The sequence below is a fragment of the Sus scrofa genome, chromosome 6 (genome assembly GCF_000003025.6).
Source record: "Sus scrofa isolate TJ Tabasco breed Duroc chromosome 6, Sscrofa11.1, whole genome shotgun sequence".
Classification (NCBI taxonomy): domain Eukaryota; kingdom Metazoa; phylum Chordata; class Mammalia; order Artiodactyla; family Suidae; genus Sus; species Sus scrofa.
Window position 1 is genome coordinate 142,919,252 of NC_010448.4, and position 15,224 is coordinate 142,934,475.

Genomic DNA, 15,224 nt, shown 5'->3' on the forward strand with positions numbered 1-15,224 from the left:
TGAAAACCATAATTAAAAAAAAAATTTTTTTTTGTCTTTTGTTTTTATAGGGCCATATCCGCAGCACATGGAGGTTCCCAGGCTAGGGGTCTAATCGGAACTGTAGCTGCTGACCTATGCTAGAGCCACAGCAACACCAGATCCGAGCTGCGTCTGTGACCTACGCCACAGCTCACAGCAACGCCAGATCCCTAACCCACTGAGCGAGGCCAGGGATCGAACCTGCAACCTCATGGTTCCTAGTTGGATTCGTTTCTGCTGCACTAAGATGGGAACTCCTAAAAAGCATAATTTGTAAGAGGTAAATTAGATATTTAGCTGGAGAGATTTCCAAGCAAAATTTTTATGGTGTGGCTTGATTTCTACTTGCTGATTGTGACAAAACACAAGAGGAAAGAGTAAATTCAAAGAACTATTAAGGAAAATAAACCAGGACTTGGCTTGGGAAATGCTCATCCTATTCAGACTACAAAACAGGCTAACATTAAGAGATTCACAGCCAGGAAAGTGTGCTCTGGAAATAAAGTCAAGGTGTGCCAGGGCAAACTTTGCTAATGCCTTGTAAGGATTCAGGGTCAAAGTATTCATTTATTCACAGAAAGTTCTAACTGCTTAAGCAGGGATCTCTGGAACGTGTTAGACATTTTAGAGGAAGCCGAGAATAGAGATGGGATTACCCAGGAAAGATCTGTGAGGAACCTCTTATATAATCAAGAAATCTTCAAGAAACAAATTGGAGATACACAAAGCTCGTTAGACCATTGTAGCAACAGAAACGCTGCCTGCATGGACTGGAAGAAACAGGGAGAGAGAGGATGAAATGAGAGACTGTCAGACTCCTAAAATTCTACAGGAAGGAAACAGGCTGATAAATATACTTAGCTGCAAAACCATGCTTTCCTTCCTGGAAAAGTAAGAATGATGCAGAGGGTAAAGCCATAGGCACAGAACAATGACTCTTGAGCTACAGAGGTTATTCCCAGGCCATGAAACTTCGTGAAGTTTGCTGGGGTGCATTTTGAAATTGGTTTTGAGTGTAGACTACGTCTGTCCTTCCATTCCCCACCCTCCTCTTTTTGCAGTGTCTTTTTGGGAGTGTCTATAACTGTTACCCTCTGCCTGTTACACAATCATATTTTGGAAGCAGACTGGCTGTTTTCTAGTTTTACAGGTGGAGAGGGATTTAGCCACAGGATAGATTATACCCAGCACCTTTCCCAGGCCAAACCTAGATGTTTTAGTTGATGAAATTTGGGACTTTTAAGCTGATGAGATTAAATGAGATCTGTTCTTGAGTTGATTTTGTAATGACTGAGAATTTTAGAGAACTCAGATTGAGGTGGGTACACTTTCACGTGGTTAGACATGAATTTGAGGGAACAGAGACCTGACTACTGGTTGAACGATGGATTTACAAAGATGTACATGTTTTAATACCCTGAGCCTGTGAATATATTACCTTATAGGGTAAAAGATAATTGGCAGATATGATTAAGTCAAACATTTTAAAGAGATTATCCTGGATTATCTCAGTGACCCCAACATATCACAAAAGTCCTTATGTGAGAGATGCTGGGGAGTTGGAAAAGACAGAGAAACAGATTGATGATGGAAGTGGAATCAGAGTAGGAGACATAAATGACAGATAAAGAGATTGAAGTAGTATGAGAAAGGGACTACTAGCCAAGGAATGGAGGTAGCCTCTAGGAGCTGGAAAAGGCAAGGAACAGATACTCTCATGAATCCTCTGGAAGGGTCAAAGCCCTGAGGACACTTCTTAGATTTGAGGACTTCTGACCTCCAGGACCGAAAGATAATAAATTTGTATTGTTTTGAGCCCCTAAATCTGTCGTCATTTGTTACAGATCAGCAATAAGAAAGGAATACAGATCTGTGCCAAAGCCTGAAATGCTGGGTAAAAGTAAAATCTTGTTAACTACAATTTTATCCTGACCCTCATTATGTTGCCATGGAATGGCTACAGGGATTTTGGGGAGATAGATAAAAGGAAATTGCATAGGAATACATTTAATACAGGTTTAACTGAATATATTTATATGGTTGCAATCATGCCTGCCTATAGTTAACTTCTTGTTAGCCATCTAGAGTAGAAATGACTTTCAGAAATACTCCTCTTGTCCATTATGCCAACTCCCTTGACAGTCATGACCTGAAGGTATAGGTTCAGGGAAAGTATTGGTACATGATATGTCCTTTGGTTCTTAGCACCACAGCATCTAGATAGGGGAGGAGAAACAAGGCTTTAAATGTAGGGAGCCAGAGGTTTTCTCAAATCTAACAATCCTAAAATTTTACAAGCATATCAATGAAAATTTGTAAAGATAAAAAAAAGTTTCCAAAAAAATGCTCAACATCACTGATTATAAGAGAAATGCAAATCAAAACTACCATGAGATACCACCTCACACCAGTCAGAATGGCCATCATTAATAAGTCCACAAATAACAAGTGCTGGAGGGGCTGTGGAGAAAAGGGAACCCTCCTGCACTGCTGGTGGGAATGTAAACTGGTACAGCCACTATGGAGAACAGTTTGGAGATACCTTAGAAATCTATACATAGAACTTCCATATGACCCTGCAATCTCACTCTTGGGCATCTATCTGGACAAAACTCTACTTAAAAGAGACACATGCACCCACATGTTCATTGCAGCACTATTCATAATAGCCAGGACATGGAAACAATCCAAATGTCCATCGACAGATGATTGGATTTGGAAGAGGTGGTATATATACACAATGGAATACTACTCAGCCATAAAAAAGAATGACATAATGCCATTTGCAGCAACATGGATGGAACTAGAGAATCTCATCCTGAGTGAAATGAGCCAGAAAGACAAAGACAAATGCTATATGATATCACTTATAACTGGAATCTAATATCCAGCACAAATGAACATCTCCTCAGAAAAGAAAATCATGGACTTGGAGAAGAGACTTGTGGCTGCCTGATGGGAGGGGGAGGGAGTGGGAGGGACCGGGAGCTTGGGCTTATCAGACACAATTTAGAATAGATTTACAAGGAGATCCTGCTGAGTAGCATTGAGAACTTTGTCTAGATACTCATGTTACAACAGAAGAAAGGGTGGGGGAAAAAATGTAATTGTAATGTATACATGTAAGGATAACTTGATCCCCTTGCTGTACAGTGGGGGAAAAAAAAAAAGTTTCCAAATTATCAGTAGTAAAAACCATGGTAAAGGAAAGCCTGGATAATTTTTTTATTATTGCCATAGAAAATTATATTACAAAGTATTTGTCATGTGAAAAGACTGTCAAAGAGCATGAAGCCAACATATAAGGGGAAAAATGAGTAGCAGAGATGTGTGCTATTATGCTGTTTTTTTGGATTTAATGATGTTTATGATATTTTTCAGCTTTTCAAAATTGTATCCTATTTAATTTGTAATTTAAAATTCATAGTTTACTCATCTTAAGGAAATACTCACTTTTGTATTTGATCATGTGTTCCTAATTTTGTATTTTTTTTTTTTCCACACCCACGGCATATGGAGGTTCCTAGGCTAGGGGTCTAATTGGAGCTGCAGTCACCGGCCTATGCTGGAGCCACAGCAAAGCAGGATCCAAGCCACATCTGTGACCTACACCACAGCTCAGGCAATGCCGGATCCTTAACCCACTGAGCGAGGCCAGGGATTGAACCCACAACCTCATGGTTCCTAGTTGGATTTGTTAACCATTGAGCCATGATGGGAACTCCTTGTATTATTTTTGAAAGAAGGGGTCCCTAATTTTACATGTTCAGATCTTCTGGCTATTTTTTTAAAATTTATCTAGAGAAGTTCCCTGGTTGCTCAGTGGATTAAGGATCTGGTGTTGTCACTGCTATGGCTCATATCACTACTGTGGTACAGGTTTGATCCCGACCCAAAAACTTCCATATGCCAAGGTCATGGACAAAAAAGAAAGAAAAGAAAAGACAAGAAGATCTACCGAGAAAACTCCTTAACACTTCCAATGCTACTATTACCCCAATCCAGGGCACTACCATTTCTTACCTATACTATTGCAATAACTTCTTAACTGGTCTCTTTGATTCCACCTTGCCCTTTATTCTGGGCATAATAGTCAAAATGATTCTGGTAATATAATGTAATGTAGTATAAGTAACTTAACTTTCTGTAACCTAATGTAATACAATGTAACAATGTAAGGCAGACCATGGGTTCTACTTGTTCAAAAGCATCTTACTCAGAATAAAAGCCAAAATCCTTCAAACGTCTTATAGGATTCTACCTCTCCCTGTGCAGCCACCTCTCAGCTTCCTCAATTAGCTTATCACCTACTTTTTTCACTTCTGCTACTCCAGGTATGCTAGTCTTCTTGCTGTCCACAAGGCAGGCTTGTTCTCATCTCAGGTGTTCATACTTCCTGTTCCCGCTTTCACCTAGGTATTAACATGGTTCACTCTCTCAGCTTCTTTAGATTTTTACTAAAGTGTCATCTACCGAGTGAAGCTTCCTTGTCCACCCTAATTAGAACTAAACTCTTCATTCATGCAAACACACATACCCAGACCCCCACATCCACTCACATCCACTCTCTTGCTCTCTCCATAACCCTTACTGTCCTCCTTAGCACTTTCATTGCCCTCTAGTTTTGGTTTGCTGTGAAAGCTAAAACTGAATAAATATTTTTATAAATTTCATTTAGATAACACATCCAGATATTATTTCAGCATATAAGTGAAGAAGATATATTTTGAATTTGATTACTTTAAATGTTTTTTGTTAGGTTTGGGGTGATTCACAATCCCTATTCACAACTCAAGAATATTCTCATGGCTTTACTTGGTGATTGTATAATATGCCTATTTTCTTTGTAAAGTCTTGATTAGAAATTTGATCTCTTACTTAACATAGTTTACCCGGATTCAGTCAGAAATAATTTCTTTTTCTTTAAATTCTCTGGCTGAAATCTTGATAGAATCGCCAGGGCACTTGACTGCATTGGAATATATGGCATTCTTAGAAGAAATCTATTTATGGAAAGGAAAACAGAGCTAATTAATTTCATTTATAGTGCAGTCTTATTGCAACAATGAGAAATGGCAATGAGGGCAAAAACTGCTTCCTTTGAAAACAGAGATATTTTATCGCTAGAAAAAGGGAAAGTTTAAAATCAAGAAATAAGTTTAAAAAATTTTCTTTTATTTGTTGTGTGACATTGGAGATTGCTTATTATTGCCCTAGGTTAACAGATGTTGCATTTATGTAAGCGAAGACCCTAGTTTGATCCTCCTATTAAAAAAAGCTTCCATAATTATTTCCATATATGATATATATATTTTTTAATTGAATGAGTCATCAAAGATTCCTTTCAAATTCCAGAGTTAGTGGAAATACTTTTTAAAAAAAATTATTGGTCACAGTTCTAAATGTTTTACTTTAAAGTTTCATGGAGAAACTCATTTAGAAGTATGTCTCAAGTGAATTGCAGTTGATTCCTCAAAGGATACCTAATTATGGAATGATTGCTCTTCAGATAAAGTATTTCCTCCACCTCTATTACTGTCTAGTTTGAATTAAAAATTTTCAATTTATGTAGGCATGATTCTGATGATGAGAATTGACTGAAGTGTTCACTTTTACAATCAAATGATTCATTCATTCATTTGAAATATTTATCAAGTGCCAGTTGGGAGCCTGATACTCCACTAGGTGCAGGGAGAACTTTCTGGAGAAAATGATGTCAAAGTTGAATTGGCAAAAGTAAACACTTGTTTTATTTTAAATGTTTAAGCTACTGCCTTTTAGCTGTGGCCCATGTTTCTAATGTTCTCCTTTGTAATTCTGAGGTTAATGTTTCTGTTTTGACAGGTGGCTCTGTATCAGGCACTGACAACTGGTTATACTGAGAGAGCCTGGGAGGTTAGAGGAGGAAGAAGGGACATATTTCCTGGGAATTTTGGCATCTCAATAGCAACACTGCTCGCTGCAGTGACACTAAACTTCAGCAACAGTGGTTGCTGGATGGCTGGTGATGATGAAAAATTGCATTTTTATTACTTTGTTCTTATAAACTTTACTTGAAGAATAATTAACAAAATTTTATTAGTAGGTGTGGAAAACCTATGTTGTAATTATTTATAAAGGATATGTAAATATAATGCTTGCCTCAGGTACAAATGCATCCTAGGTAATTAAAAATGAGCACACCTTGGGTGAACTAGGAAGTTGAAGTCATTGGTTGTTATGCTTTTGGTGAAGTTTAATTTAATTCTTTTTTTTTTTTTTTGTCTTTATGCCTTTTCTAGGGCCACTCCTGTGGCATATGGAGGTTCCCAGGCTAGGGGTCTAATCGGAGCTTTTGCTGCTGGCCTACGCCAGAGCCACAGCAACGCGGGATCTGAGCCACATCTGCGACCTATTCCACAGCTCACGGCAACGCTTGATCCTTAACCCACTGAGCAAGGCCAGGGATTGAACCTGCAACCTCATGGTTCCTAGTTGGATTCTTTAACCACTGTGCCACTACGGGAACTCCAATTTAATTCTAATCAATTTAAATTACAAGTTAAAACAGAGCTCAACTGTTTCAAATTTCTATGAAAGCACATTCATATAATTTATAAAGCCAAACAGTCTATATAATTGGCATTTCTTCTCAGTTATATCATTCAGAGTGTCTCCATTGTTTATTTGATTTATCTATTTGAATTTTTTGTTTGATTCTATGAAATAAAGTGAAAAGAGTCAATAGAAACAAATTCAGTTTGAATATTGAGATTAGAAATTCTTACTTACTGTGATATATAGCCTTACTAATTAAGCATTTAAAACAGTGACTTTCAGAGTACAGACCACTTTTTAAGCTTTACTATGAAGAAGTTTTATGGAATATAAATCCTCTAATACAGTCCATGGCTGGCTAAATTTGTGAAATCTTTTATGGCTTGACATACTGTTTCGAATATTAGATAGTTAAAATGATGATACTCATTTCCTGATGAATTCTCTGAACTTACATTCAATCCATCTTTGTATGTGTTTAAAAAATGTTTATCATAGCAAATTTTTTTTCATTTTTAAACATTTTTGTTGCTGTCGTTTAGGTGTTTTGGTTTTTAAAAATTCATGTCTTGTTCTTTAATCCAGAATTTGAGTGGCCTGTAGTTTAGAAGTATTTGTCAGTAACTGACACATTAAACAGCTCAAAGAGTTGAAAATACTCTTGAAGTGATCTCAGTGTCATGCCATAAACTCTGGAGACTGAATGTGGGCTAATGTTTAGTAGAGAGGCAGAAGTACTTTTAGGAACATGAAATAAATATTTTAAAGTTACCCCTTGTCTGATTACTTTTCCAGAAAGCAAATACAAAATAATTAATAAAATGGTCTTTCAAAATCACTTATGATGTCATAGCCATATTCATATTTAATCCAAATTCCAGCAGGAGAAACAGAAAATATAGGTAAAAGGCTACATTTGAGGATATAAAGACTGTTAATTTTCCAAAACTGATGAAAAACATGAACCCACAGAGAAAGTATATGAGAATAATATGTACCAATCTTATGCATGATTATAGATATAAAAAACCCCACACAGGACTGAACTGAATATAGTTTATACAGAAGGGCATGATCATCATTATATCATGATCATACTCGATCTACTTCAGAGATGCAAAGGTGATTTCACATGAGAAACTATAAGTTTACAGCATTAACAGATGAAAGGAGAAAAAATATTATTTCAATAAATGCAAAAAACATTTTATATAGTTTGACATCTCTTCATGATAAATTAGAACTAGGAAGGTATGTTCTGAACCTAATAAAACCATCTAAAACTAGTACTAAAGAATATTTTAATGATAAACATTAAATGCACCTCCATTAAAATCAGGAATAAACAACATTTTCTTCTCTTCAACTATTCACAGATTATTTGATTAGCTACCAAAAATACCTAGAGAATCTACAGACAAATTATTCATATTATGAAGTTTAGCAAGAAACTAGATATAAGTAAAAAAGCCAAAAATCAAATTTATTACTAGATCCCTGCAAAACAAAACAAAACAAAACAAAAAAACAGGTGTAGGATACTATAACTTTTGAAAAATTACACTTATAACTACAACAAAAAGATAAGGCACATAGGAATAAACTAACTGAAAATGGACAAAACCTTTCTTTGAAGGAAACTAAAATTTCATTAAAGATACTAAAATGGACAAAAAAATGGAGATTGTCATGTTTGATGTCAAAAAAGTATCACAAAAAATCAATTCTCCATTGTCCAATCAAAATTGATTTACAGAATGCATTTCTAATTAAATTCTAACACTGTTTTTTCTTTGTGAGAAAACTCAAAAAATACTTCTAAAATTCAGGTGTCTAAAATGTCCAGGAGTTCCTGTTGTGGCTCAGTGGTTAATGAATCTGACTAGAAACCATGAGGTTGCAGGTTCAATCCCTGGCCTTGCTCAGTGGGTTAAGGATTCAGTGTTGCTATGAGCTGTGGTGTAGGTCCCAGACACAGCTTGGATCCCTCATTGCTGTGTCTCTGGTGTAGGCTGGTATCTGCAGCTCTGATTAGATCCCTAGCCTGGGAATCTCCATATGCTGTGCATGCAGCTCTAGAAAAGGCAAAAAGGCAAAAATAAATAAAATAAAATAAAATAAAATGTCCAGGTGCCTATGTTGTAGACACGTCTTACCAGATTCAAAAATTTAATGTTTGTGTTAAGACAGTGTGGTCTTGAGATTCCCATCTTGGCTCAGTGGTTAATGAATCCAAACAGGAACCATGAGGTTGAGGGTTTGATCCCTGGCCTTGCTCAGTGGGTTAAGGATCAAGCGTTGCCGTGAGCTGTGGTGTAGGTTGCAGACGTGGCTCAGATCCCGCATTGCTGTGGCTCTGGCGTAGGCCAGCAGCAAAAGCTCCGATTAGACCCCTAGCCTGGGAACCTCCACATGCTGCGGGAGCGGCCCAAGAAATGGCAAAAAGACAAAAAAAAAAGAAAAAAAAAAAAAAAAAAAGACAGTGTGGTCTTAGTACCAAGAGGGTAAAATGATTAATGAAGAAAGTAACCTATGAACATATAGAAATCATATTTTGTTAAGAGGGGGCATTCATATTCAAGTGAAAAGTAAGGACTACTTAATGTTGCTTGGAAAACTGGTTATCTGTTAAGAAAAAAATAAATACGCAATACAAAAAATGCCAAGATGAAAATAAATTTGCTTATAAATGAAACCGTCATTTTTTTTTTGAAGAAAACATATGAAAAGATCTATTTGACTTTGAGGAGCTACAAACTTCTTAAGCAAGACACAAAATGTGCTAGACATAAAACTTACACATTTTATTATATTACTGTTAAGAACTTCTGGTCATCAAAAGATACTATGAAGAAAATAAAAAGATTTGGTAGAGACTCAGAGGAAGTATCTATAGTACATATAACCAACAAGGGATTAATATCTACAATGTATAAAAGATCTCTGGAAATCTACAAGACAACTAAGAGGAAAAATGGCCAAAAAATACATAAACAGGCATTTCACAAAAGAGGAAACACAAATGGCCACAAGCTTACAAAAAAAATTTCATTCACATTAGAAGTCATAGATATGCAAATTAAGATCATAATGAGATGCAAAAATAAAAGTCTAGCAGGTGAAGATGAAGACATGAAGCTTGGAAACTCTTAACACATTGCCGATGAATGAGTATAACTATTTTGAAAACAAAACATTATTTTTCAAGTTGAATATGTACACAACTTATGACCAAGAAATCCTTCACTTTCAAACATATGTCTTAGAAAAACTCTTACACATGTGCACTAATAGGAATATTCATAGCAGCAATGTAATAAAAATTAGGTTAAAATGATTGCCCATGAAGAAAATAAAGGGTAAATAAAGTTGTAATATAGTCGTATTTTTAGAAAGCTTGAGAACAAACAAAGTGAAACAATATGATATTTAGAGACACATGCAAATTACAGAATGTTAAATAAAATTCAGGATTGTAGTTACCTCTGGGAATAAGGCAGAATTAAGTAAGAGCATACAGGTAGCTCTTACTAGTGATGTGCTAGTTCACAAGAATATGGTGGTAGGTTTAGATACATTTTATTGTGCTTTGTAACTTTACATATATTACATATATTATTTTATGCATATAAAATTTGATATAATAAAATTTCAAGCCTCTTTATTTTTATTATTTACTCCTAAATTCAAGTTTTATTTCACTATTTTGTGGCTACTATTTGACAGTATTCCTAATTCAGCTGCAAAGAAAGCTAAAGACTTACAATGTCTGTAAAGAATCTAATTGCTTGAATTTGATAGTCATGCATTAATATAAAAATAGAATGCACACTATAATTTTTTTTTTTTACTTATTGTCATCTCTCCACATCTGTCTCTTTCCCATGCCACACAAAATGAATCTCTAACACTAATCTCTTAGGTGTCAATATCTAGCTACAGATTGGAATTTAATTCCCTTTCCTCCATATGATATTGTTTCTAGAGGCCTCTTATCAGAGCAAATTCTCTTATTTTCACATTAAAAATTGTTACTGTCAGAGAAACAACAGTTAGACACACATATATGGTTAATAAAAGTCAAATATTTGCTTAAAAGTAAATAACATTAGAAATGTGGAGTTCCAGAATTATAGTTTCCTCTCCACCCTGCCAAATAACTGAGTATTAGCAAATAAAGCACCTAAGTATAAATGCAAAAAAAAATTAAGGGACATATTTTGTGACAAGTATGAAATTTGGGGAGTTCAAAAGTAAAAAATGTTTTTGCTCAGATGATTTTTTTTTAGACATCATTTAGCTTAAGTTAAAAAATATATATATTTAAAAGTTATTTTTACTAAGCATATTTTCAAAAAATAATTACACACTATTAGCCTTTGTTGATACAAATATTTATAGTAAAATATTGATTCACAAAGTATTCATACCAAATGCTTGCAAAATTATATATCTGACAGAACTGAAATTTACTTGAAACATACACTGTGTTTATTATAGATTATCTCAAAAATTCTATGAAATTCTCTCAAAAACTCTATGAGATAGATGGGATTTATACCATTATTTTTATTCTTTTTTTTCTTTTTTCTTTTTTTTTTTTTAAGGATCACGCCGGAGGCATGTGGAGTTTCCTGAGCTAGGGGTCAAACTGAAGCTGCCGCTGCCAGCCTATGCCACAGCCACAGCCACAGCAATGCAGGATCTGAGCCGTGTCTGCAGCCTACACCACAGCTCACAGCCACGCTGGATCCTTAACCCACTGAGCAAGGCCAGGAATCAAACCTGCATCTTATGGATACTAGTTGGGTTCATTACTGCTAAGCCACAACGGGAACTCCAATATCCTTATTTTATTGACGAAGTTGAGGATAGAGATTGAGCTACAGACCCAAAGGTATCCATCTAGCCAGGGACAGAGTTGAGTTAAGCTTCAGTTCTCTGAATCCATTTTCCATGTTCTTTCATCTACTAGGTCAATTTATATCTCTTCATGAAATCATGGTCAGATCTAACTTCTTAAGAACCAATTTAAAAACTACCAGTATAAACTAGTTTTGCCACTGTTATTCACCACCTTCAACCAATCTCTTCACCCACGTTAATAAATATCTCCTTTATGAAGTTCCCTTTGTGGCTCAGCAGTAATGAGCCCAACTAGTATCCGTGAGGACACAGGTTCGATCCCTGGCCTTCCTCAGTGGGTTAAGGATCTGGCATTGCTGTGAGCTGTGGTGTAAGTCACAGAAGTGGCTTAGATCCTATGTTGCTGTGACTGTGGTATAGCCTGGCAGCTACAGTTTCAATGTGACCCCTAGCTTGGGAACTTTTATAGGCCGCACAGGTGTGGCCCTAAAATGCAAAAATAAATAAATAAATAAACAAACAAATAAATAAATATCTCCTTTAAAAATGCCAGTGGTGCTTAAAATTATGTATGGGGCCCTCTTGTCCTACTCTCTGGTTGAGGCCATCATGCGAGCTGCCCCAACAGTGTTGGGGGTATCCAAAGCAGAGCAAGCTTGGCAGTGCAATGCAGCAGGCAGAGGAAAGCTCCAAAGTTCATTTTTTTCTGCACCTCTCTGTTTGTCTATCTCGTGGACTCTCAGATCCTATAGACTGGCTAGGGGGCCACTATTGAGGTTATGGCTGATGAGGTTCCTTTGAAACAGGAGGGAAGGGGGCAGGGCCCAACTCTTAAAAAGTGATAAAGCTGTTGAGGACATGATATAAGCTTGTTAGAACCAACTAGGTCTAAGATGGCAAAAGATTTGATTTCCAGGAGACCCTGAGCCTCATTATATGCTCATTGTAATACATTAGCTAAGTAACACACATGCAGGTGCCATAACAGTTCTGAGGCCAGCCCTAAAAGGCCAAAAGTGGGTGCTGGCCCAAATCCTAGAAATCCCCGCCCCTTCTCCAAAATAGTTGGAATAATCCTCCTACTTGTTAGCTTATGAAATTACCCAGCCTATAAAAACTCACCACTGCATATTTTGAGGCCTTGATTGACTTTTGAGATGGACTGCATTCTGTCTATAGAATGTGTCTTTCTAGGGCCTCTCACTTTTTGAGATTGTCCACACTCTATAGAGTGTGTATCTCCCTAAACAAATCCACTTCTTACCTATCACTTTGTCTCTCACTGACTTCTTTCTGTGCTGTGAAATAAAGAACCTGAGTTTCAGTAAGTCCTAAAGTCCTGACACCAGCTGGGTGGTTTTGACTAGAGGACTGTGGACTCGAATCCCAGTTCATGGCTTCAAGTCTCAATCTGAATCTTGGCTGGATCTGAATCCCATCCAAGTTATGCAGTTTCACCTTCACAACAGAAACCAGGGTGGAGGCTAGGTGATGGCATTGCCAGCAAGAGGGAGATGGCCAGTGCCCCTAGGGAGTACTGCCCGAGCCCAAAGAACTGACTTCAGGTTCAGAACTGCAGATTTAACACAGGAGGCAATATCAGCTGCAGACTTCAGCCCAGCAGCCAGCACTGATGAAAATCAGCCTGAGGCCAGGGGGTTCCTTTCCCTCTTATCAGAAAGGCATATAGCTTCCTTTGCACTCATCCTTCTTCTCCTTCCTTTTTCTTTTTCTTTCTTTCTTTCTTTCCTTTTTTTTTTTAAAAGAAATTTGAGGTTTTATTTTATTTTATTATTTTATTTTACTTTTTGGCTGCACTCGTGGCATAGAGAAGCTCCTGGGCCAGAGATCAAACCCAAGCCACAGGAGTAATTTAAGCCATGGCAGTGGCAACACCAAGTCCTCAACTGCTAAGCTATTGGGGAGCTCCTCAAATTTCATCTAAAGGACACAAGCAGAGGAAGACCGGTAGGATACAGAGAATTTCTATGCAAAGAAGGTGAAAATAACCTAAAGGGACTATGTAACTTCTGAAACTATATTTAACTTCCGATCATAGAAGAATAGAAGTCAGCTTTTACCCTCAATCAACAGCTGATAGATGCTGGAATAATGATCAAAGTAGTTACGGTCAAAGTAAAATAAACTTTGTACATTCAAGTTGGAGTGTGAATTACACCCTCTTACCCCTGTACACTGGCACTTACTGTGAATCACTTTTTTCCATGCATTATCTCATTTAATTCTCCTACAAGCGCTGGAAGGGAGGAATCACTACACTCTACATTTTATAGAAAAGGAAAATGAGGCTTAGAGAGGTTAAGTCATGTGTACAAGGCCACATAACTAGCAACATGGCTGGGAAATAAAAACTGATTATTCATTTAAATGCTTTAATTTAAAAATGGTTAAAATACATTTTAGATAAATTGATTTTTGAAATTTGAAGATGTTCAAGTGGAAGACTTCTGAATAAAACAGGCGTTTGAGATTTTGGTCTTCAGGAACATTTCAAGAAAACTTAAGTCTGAAAGGAGCATTTAAAATTCTGCCAATTTGGCTGGCAGTGAAGTCATAAAATATGTTCACTAGAAAGGCATTTGCAGTACAATTGGAAATAAAAGGCCATTGACCACTTCTCTTATGCTATGCCCTGAAGCAGCCTCCAAGGCAGAAGTGTTCAAGGTATGGACTTTGACTTAATCAAGTCTTGGCTTAAGTCCCATTCAACCATATAGAAGCTCTGTGAGTCAGTGACCACTTAGAGCTCGTTTCCATAAACTTAACATGGTAATTCAGGATTAAATGAAGCAACATATATAACATACTGAACATGGTGACACAGCTGGTGCTCAAAAGTGGCAATGTGCCTCTGCCTATTCCCTTTCTCTCCCTTTCTTTCTAGTTAATCCAATATTATCCAGTTCTCTGTGGCTTAGTATATAGTTAAACAATCACTTTAATTCCAGATTTTATTTTGTTTTTATATTTAGCAAATGCAAATGTGCACTTGATGATTTAATACCTGAGGTTACAAAGACAGAGCAAAAGAAATAATCTCCTGGAGTATATTTATCAAGATTAGACAATGCATTTGCTTACCAGCTCACTGAATTCATTATTGCCTAGGTCAAGTCTTTCCAACTGGCCCAGTTTGTGCATTGACCTATAACAGACAGAGAAAAATACTATTGTGAGGCAGTGCATGACACATTGTTCCAAAAGACATATTACCTACCTCTCTTATCAGATTTACCTGGGTTCATAGTGCACAGAATTCATGGTAATTTTCAGGGAGCAGTAAATTGCAAATATACCATAACAAATGCAAACTGCTGCTTGAAAAACTTTAACGGCTTACCGTGTTTCAAAATGCAGTCTATGGTTGGAGAACAGGCCTGGCTGCTTAACAAAAATCTGGGAAGCATGTTATATATCTATACCAGTATGAGGTCCAGGTTGGGGTTCCAACATCCATATTTTTAAGAAACCCCACATACTTGAGAACAAGAACCAATGGATAAACCCAATTCTTAGCAAAGTATTCTGAAATTCCATAATACGGCCACAATTTCATCATCAATCTTGTCATTTTCCACTTCCTTAAATGAACCTCTGTTATAGACAAACCTTTTTCTCTCTTTTTTAAATTGAGGTATAGTTGATTTATAATATGTTTCAGATGTACAACATAGTGATATAACTTTTAAAGGTTATATTTCTTTTACAGCTTTGTAAAACATTGGCTATATTCTCTGTGCTGTACTATATATCCTTGTAGCTTATTTATTTTATACATA

The 15,224-nt window shown here is 36.6% G+C and overlaps 1 protein-coding gene across 1 annotated transcript in view; it reads right to left on the bottom strand.

Annotated features, from left to right (window-relative positions):
- Positions 1-15,224, bottom strand: part of LRRC7 (leucine rich repeat containing 7) — a 538,317-nt gene that overhangs the window by 183,576 nt on the left and 339,517 nt on the right. The window contains 1 exon segment of the mRNA XM_021096484.1: positions 14,527-14,590. Within this exon segment, the coding sequence (XP_020952143.1) occupies positions 14,527-14,590 (64 nt within the window).